At 36.6% G+C, this 8,369-nt stretch overlaps 1 protein-coding gene across 1 annotated transcript in view; it reads left to right on the top strand.

The window, feature by feature from the left end:
* The first annotated feature begins 332 nt into the window (after nt 1–332).
* Nucleotides 333–8,369, top strand: part of c3h11orf54 (chromosome 3 C11orf54 homolog) — a 127,194-nt gene continuing 119,157 nt past the window's right edge. Inside the window, exon 1 of the mRNA XM_067437956.1 lies at nt 333–495. Coding sequence (XP_067294057.1) covers nt 378–495 — 118 coding nt within the window. The 5' untranslated portion in view covers nt 333–377. The remainder of the gene's footprint in view (nt 496–8,369) is intronic.

The following is an 8,369-nucleotide window of genomic DNA, read 5'->3' as shown; positions in this document are numbered from 1 at the left end:
TATATATATATATATATATAACTAATTTACTCCCAGTCCAAATTAATTCCCTTATTACATCATATAGCTGCTGTCATTGTCTGTTCAGTTATTTAAGTGATATTATATATTTTATATACAAAATACCCAATTATGACCGTCTCAATAAACACAATAATACAATGTAATAATCATCACCATCAGAAACATTCAAAAATGGAAATTGAAAATAATTGAGATCAGGGTTTTTTTTTTTTTTTTTTTACATAGACCGCTGGAGGGCGATCTCAATAAATCCGCATGATTCATTTTTACGGTCTATGTTCAAGACTCACAGAGAACCACGGATTCGTAACAAAAGATTCGTAAAGGTTTTGAACCTATGGTGTTGAAGCTTCATGTTACGAAAGCGCCCATCTGACAGATTAATAGCTACAAACATCAGACGGATGGCAAACACAAGCAAGACCGAAAAGTTCCAGCTGCATGTTCCAGATCTCGAGGACTTATGTCAGGGTAATAATCGTATTTCATTTCAAATGTGTGCATTTATATGGGTTTTTCTGTTGCATGCTATTTTTCCTTCATTGTGCAAGAGTAAATCCAATAGAGTCCAAAGTTTAACATGACTATTATAAATAATTTGGAGCTTTTTAACAGCCATGCCGCCCAAGTTAGCCTACAGTATCAATCATACTTGATAGTATTTGAAAGAAATGTAGGGCATCAAATAGGCCTAATAATTCTTTAAAAAGGAAATCCTAAATAAAGGCAGAGGAGGAAATGAAGAATCCATGGTTAACATAGGCTATATTTTTAAAGTCGGCATGAAACAAAATTTGCAATAGTCTTAACACAGTGCGGTTTTCGTTCCTGACATTCATACTAATGCTTCTCACCGGTGTTACAGGTTACAATAGGCTTGTTTGAGATTAGCAAAATCAGGTGATCAGCGCGAGATGCATGCCGGTTAGAAATGTGTCCGAGTATGGCAAGCCGTTTTAGCATTAAATACACCTTCGCATACTAGTCATAAATTAGTTTTGACTAGTCATAATTCCAGTTCCAGAAATCTCCTCTGCAATTTTGACTTGTCGTTATTGCAATTAAGATATCTACAATGTGATTGTGACTAGTCATAATATGGATTGAAGATATCTACAATGTTAACTAGTCATAATATACATTCAAGATATCTATAATGCTATTTTTACTAGTCATATTCTTCCATTGACTTCCATTGGAAAATATTTCCAAATATCTTCAAATGAGTTTTGACTAGAAAAAATTGTAGTTGTAAATAAATCTAGGACACATTTGATAGGGCTGTGTATTGCCAAGACTCTGGCGATACAATATATCATGATACAGGGGTTACGATACGATATATTGCAATATATTGCGATATTGTTTTTGTTTTTTATAATTTAAAAGAATAAAGAACACAATCATAAGCCTAAAACACGAGACAAAGTATTTTATTTAATTAATACAGCCTATAATTTATATCACTAATCATATGCAATGTGCAATCTAAGTTAAGGGAAATGTAAAGTGACTGCAGGATTCTTTATGTGTAAATGTTTTAAAGGTTCACAGTATAGCAGTGGCTATTTAACAACAGAAAGTGCAGTCCATTTCATGACTGAATGACTGTTTGTTTTATATTTAACACAGTAGCCCCGATCACACAGAACGCGTTTTTGCAGCGAGAGGCGCCTTTTTTGAATGGATTTCGGTTGGCAGAGAGCGTTATGCGCGCTGCTTATGCGCCCTGGGCGCCCCGCGTTTTTGAAGGAGCGCTGCGAGCGCATGAAGTTGAAAAAAAGTCAACTGAGCAGAAAAGCGTGCAACATCATCGCGCTCATGTTCTGTTGTCCAAACGAATGAATGAAGAGGCGGGCCTTCCGTTGTGTTGACCATTACATTGATTTGACTGACAGTACAGGTTGCCTAGAAACATTAAAGCGCACTGCTCATTTTTGAATGAAAAAACGCCGACCAGTCTATTGTATAAAGTGCTATTTCAAGAACTGAACTGCAGAGCTGGTGCATCCATATCCACGTCGCTATTATCTTTCGTTCTCCTGCCACCGCTGTCAGTTTTGGCATGTGTTTATTTTGTTACTGAGAGGAAAACGTGCAGTACATTCTATCGAAACACTTCTCAGCAGCGCGGGTGACGTCAGGATGTTCAGCGGGCTCTGTTTCAATGGCCCTCATTTATCAATCTTGCGTAGAAACTGGTGTATATGTTGGCGTAAGATTATGCTTACACTCCTCTCACCGCCTGATTTATGAAGCTGTGCGTACCTCTGCAATCCAGGTGTACGCAATACCTGCCCTTAATATATGTGGCGGCTGAAAACGATCGTCATTAGAATAACACGCCCCTATATATTCAAGTCTCCGCCTCTCCCACGCCCTCATTTTACGCCATGGACAAACAGAAGACGGCAAAGAAGCGAAACTTCTCCGACGTGGAGATCGGGCGCGTCTCAATCATCTCACTACTCAGGGCACTGACTAGGACATAAGTCAATGGGCTGACTCCCTGATCAGTGCTCTGACTACTGAACTAGTGAGATGATTGAGACGCGCGCCATCGAGACCATCACCAGGGAAGTGAAAAAAACCGAAATTGTTTTATTTGGGAGTTTAAAGAGTGGGATTAAAGGCACCTACAAAAACAAAATATGGACCCAAATTACGAGTACTCTTAATAGTGTGGAGGTTGATAAGTGCACTCCAGCAGTTTAAATAGCTGTTTGGATGATACATTACCATCACAATGCATTATTTTACAGCACGTTTTGAAACAATTAGCATTTAATTTCGTATCACGGCACATGTATTGGGGTGTACAAGTGATGTGTGATGTGGAGTAAGATTCATTCACATTAATAATTACATGACAATTTGTAAGATTCTTATTATTATTATGATTATTAGGCTATTCTTAATGACGCTTGTTATTCAGAAGAAGAATGTCGTTTTTATTGATTTTATTATTATTTAAAAGAAGAAGGTCATTTTTATTATTTTGTCAGTCTGAATTATTTTAGTCCCAGTCCGTGCGCAGCTGCCGGGCCAGACGGGCCTGAAACGTCAGATAAAGCGCACAGGCTCGCGACTGTAGGAATACATATGCCTACAGATCAAACGCTTTGGTAAAGTCACACAAATTAAACATTGACGTTCATGTTGCACAAAAATAAACACTGAATGTTGTCGTTGTGGTTTTAACAGTGGGTCATAATATAGCATATCTTTGTCAGTGCGTTTTGTGGTGTTAGGAATTGTTTTTCTGCGCATTTTCCCACTAACTCAAACATGCGTACACCACCTCCTGAGCTGGCGTAGGATTTGAGCGTGCCGTACGCCAACGTCCATATTGATAAATCTCAAAGTCACCGTGGGTTTGGGTGTACGCAAGGTGTACGCTGGAAATTTGGTGTACGCACTTTTGATAAATGTGTTTCCCGAGTATTAGAATATAACTTGGCCTATTTTGCAAACAAAATATTTCTTGTCGATTTCCTTAGTGGCTTCTTTTTAGCTGAAGTCAAAATGAGTCCACACTTCAGCTCTGTATACTGCAGGAGCGGAATAATGCTATCGTCTTGAGAGCTGGGTTTGCTAATGTAAACACTAGTGATGCACGCACTTTAACCTTGCGCTTCTCCGGCTCCGCGTCAGTTATACGTTCTCAGATAGCACTGCCATCTAGCGATTGGGTGTTATACAGTCTGTGGTTTAAACCGAACACAAAGCCACGAATCTTGGATGTAAATAAATAAATATATAAATATATCGATACAGCGTTTTTGAGAATTGATACAGTATCGCCAAACATAATATCGCGATATTCACGTGTATAGATATTTTCTTACACCCCTAACATCTAAGATATCTTTAATTAATCAATTTTAAAGATATCTAAAATACATATGTAGATATCTGCAAATAATTTATTACTAGTCAAATTATAATTTGGATTGGATTTTTGTCTAGGCAAAACTTAATACAAGATATCTTGAATTGGAATTCTTCCTAGTCAAAACTCATTTAAAGATGTCTGTCTGTTTGATTTTTGACTAGACAGATCTTTCTTTGGAGATATCTGCAATTAGCTTTGTGACTAGGAAGTATATAAATGTAGATATCTGGAATTAACATTCTGACTAGTCAAAACTCCTTTATAGATATCTTAAACATGCATGCAAATATGCCTTTGCTAAGCCACACCTTAAACATTTTATTAACCAATCCTACCGTGGAAACCATTGTCCTCTGCTATTTTGTTTAAGAATTGTGGTCATTTTAATCTCCTTTATAGGGAAGGAAATCAAACGTATGAAAATAAAAATGTACCTGGGACATGTGTAAAAGTAACATATAATATGCTGAGAAGATCAAGAAGGTTGTTGTCTTATTCTAGGCTATATATTCAAGTAATAAATAATGTTGAGATGTGCATGCTGTGGATTAAATTTTGTTAGTTTTTATTCCCAAATGAACACATTTAAAATCTTTAGGCTAAGCATTGTATTTGGCTTTATTTCTGGTGCAACATTACATATGCTATAATATGCTACATATGCTCGTCACTCAACACAGCAGAATATCACATCACAGATCTTTTGCTATAAAGCCAACCCCACCTTGTGGATTATTACCTTTATGACACAAGTAAACACAACACAATGTACTAATCAATGTAATCAGTAGCTACATCATGTCGATGTTATTTAAACATTTATTCTTTTTTAAATCATTCTTAATTTTTTTTTGACCTGGTCTGCTGGAGACATTTAATCATATGCATCCAAATGTTGTCACTCGTTGATTATTGGTGGAAAATTTCCTCACGTCACAACCTTACACAAGCAGATTTGACTAGGAGCAGGTACAATTCAGATATCTTAAAACTGAATTAGAGAGATCTCTAATTACCTTTGCGTATGTGTGACACGTCCATTGAAGATATCTATGACTTCATTACAGATATCTTAAATAGAGTTTTCACTAATCAAAATGTGTTTAGAGATATCTCGAATCAGATTTCTTCCTAGTGCAATTATAATTGCAGATATCTCTAATTGCCTTTTGCTCTTCACTTTTTTGTGCGTTTCACTTCATGCCACTGTTTTGACATGAAAATATATATAGTAACCCTATATAGTATAACGCCCCATCTAAAAGTAGTACGTTTTAGTCATGAAGAAACTATCAGAGAAATCACTAGGCTTAAGTGTGACTTTACTCATCTTGATTGTGAAGTTCTGTGCCTTTCGAAGAAGGACATATTTTTCATTTTTAGAAACACCACCTGGAACATTTCCAGATTTTTTTCAATTCATATAAGGTTTGAAACATTTCCTTATCCATACTGACAGCCAAAAGGAAAAACTCAACAAGGATGGGTAGGTTTATTTATATGAATTGTGGTCTTGAGACTTGTTATTCTTTTAACACATCATCACATCTAATTGGAAGTTGAATGCTTCACAAATTGCTTCACAAACTTTATGTAATGAAACAATTAATTATTGGCCAGAGCTGTGCAAATTGATCAGAAATGCAGCTCAGATTTTTTTTTCTCAGTGTGGTGTAGACATAATAATTAAAAAAATAGTGTAATTTAAAGAAGAGCACAGTTAATAATTTAATACAATATACACAGTTATCTAACTAGCCTAAATACTATCTAGACTGTTTAAATTTGTGTAAAATGTTTTGAGGTTTTTTTAAGCATGCATTCATTAACTGGAAATAACTATTATAGTAAGATAAAGTGTCATAAAAGTACATATATTACTTATATTCATCTGTAAAATGAGAACTTTAGACAAGAGAAAACCATGGGATCAAGGATAAAATCACTACAGCAAGACTAATAAAATATTTACTATATTATTCTAACAGGCCTATGTTTTGTTTATCTATACATTTCCTTCATTTTTGGAGTAAATAGGCACCCTTAAACACGTGTATACACCCGTGTGTTTTTGTGTTCCCTTGTTTACAAAAAGGTTACATAAGAATGATACCATTACTAAACTGATAAGATGTAGCCTAAATTTTTATGATAAATAGTTAGTCATTATTATCACTTAATTTGACCAACATTCTAAATCTTTGCAACAGAATACAACTGTTAATCAGGGCCGTTTCTAGCCTTTCTGGCACCCTAGGCGAGATTCATATGTTGCCCCCCCCCCCCCCTTTTTTTTTAAACTACAACTTATTAAGTAAATATGACATCCTTATTTCATGGGCATATTGTACATGCATTAATCGAATAATGTAGCTAGGTTTATTATCACTGAGATCACAGATGTTGGGGGGTTCGGGGGCATGCTCCCCCGAGAAAATTTTGATTTCTATGATCTACATATGTGTATTTTAAGATATTCTGAAGGCCAAAAAATTAGATAACAATAGCTTGAAAACCATGTCACTCGGCGCCGCTGCGGATTGAAGAACACAGTGACACAAAGACTAAAAGACGGGACGAAGCAGTAGCCGAAGCCTCGCGCCAGTTTCATATGTTTTAAAGGTTAATCACATATTTTTTTAGGGGGGGCTGATGCATAAGTTCATAAAAAAGGGCCTAGTGACGCCCATGGTTATGACAGTATTAGCCTACTTGATCAATTTACACTAAACAGATGTAAAAAAAAAAAAATATTCAAATGAACTGCTATAATGTTCTGCACCTGAAATGAGCATGGCGTGTGGTCCGTCCAGTACTAATATTCAGTGTAATGTTTTGCTCAACGTTATGATAGAGAGACCAGCTTATAGAGAACAAGTAACCAATAAGTAGGCTAACATACCTGTATATTTCGCTTTCTTTTTTTTATATTTCCTCTTTTTTCTTTTTACGATACTGAGCCCCTGATGGCTTTGACCTTTTCATGATGATGAAACTAAAGCACGCTGTAACGAGTAGAAATATAGTGTGGCCCCTTTAAGAGTTGCGCGCGCTCCCAGCAAACGAAGTCTGCATTTTGTGTATGTGCGCACTGAGTCTTCAGCTCCCATGTGTGGGGATTATTTTCTGTTGCTAACAGTCAGTTATTTTGTTTTCTTAAGTACTGCTGTGGACGGAAAGGGAGTTTGTGATGAGAGTTCAGCGGGGAATAAGGTGCGATCTGTTTGATGTTAATCGCCTCCGTGTTTGCATCCACTCCAGTTACATTCAGTGAGCTATCCGCATTTTTCCATATTTTTCACTCGGACACAAGCGTCACAACGCCACGGATGACGACGTTCCCTGCCGCCCTCTACATGATCTCATTTCATTACAGCAGCTCCACTATCACCATGGCGACTTCACTCCAATAATCGCAACTAATCATAATGCCTTGAAATAGCAAAAGTACGAAATATTAATAATAAAATATATATGAAATAACTAAAAAAATCTTGTTGGGGCGGGGGCTCACTGGCGCCCCCCAGCTGTTGGCGCCCTAGGCGACCGCCTAGTTTGCCTATGCCTAGAAACGGCACTGCTGTTAATGCAACTGAAGCTTAATGTTTCATCAATCAATCAATCAATCAATCAATCAATCAATCAATCAACTTTATTTATATAGCACTTTTACAATCACGATTGTGTCAAAGCAGCTTCACAGTGTCAAACAAGATAATATTGCAACAAATTAGATTTGGCTGTACAGTCGTACTGGAGAAAACAGTGATGTTATCAGCTTATTTTAATTTATCATATAGCGACAATGTTGGCATATCAGTATTATAGTTTATAGAATTAAATAAAACCTAATACATACATTTTATTTGTATAATTAATTGAATAACTTTAATCATAATTTTAGTGTCCCCAACTGAGCAAGCCAAGCCAAAGGCGACAGTGGCAAGGAACCAAAACTCCATCAGGGCGTGATGGAGAAAATTAAACCTTGGGAGAAACCAGACTCAGTCGGGGTGCCAGTTCTCCTCTGGCCTATTAACACACAGTGTATGATTATTATTCTGGCAACCTTACAGGTCAGAAATCATATTAGATCGGAATATTCAAAATTTCAGGGTATCATGGAAGAGACAGGTTTATTTATGATGGGGCGTCGATTACACAAGGTTTCCTAACCTTTGATAAAGTATAAGGGTTATGTATGAAAATAATTTTCATTTGAGTAGAGCAACATTCAAAGCATGCTACTCCAAGTTCTTGTGTGGTCTTGAGCCTATCATTTAAAAGGGGGGGGACAAAGTTTCAAAAACTAATGTTGGACGTTTGATGGAGTATTTCTTTGTCAAAAATACTCCTTCCAGTTTCTCACAAGTTTCGGAGAGTTTTTTTTTTTAGTATGGCTCGGCTTAACGTTAATAAGAGCGGAAGGTCCTTGTATGGGCCGTACGGG

The sequence above is a fragment of the Pseudorasbora parva genome, chromosome 3 (genome assembly GCF_024679245.1).
Source record: "Pseudorasbora parva isolate DD20220531a chromosome 3, ASM2467924v1, whole genome shotgun sequence".
In the NCBI taxonomy this organism is placed as follows: Eukaryota; Metazoa; Chordata; class Actinopteri; order Cypriniformes; family Gobionidae; genus Pseudorasbora; species Pseudorasbora parva.
This window is presented reverse-complemented; position numbering and strand designations above follow the sequence as displayed.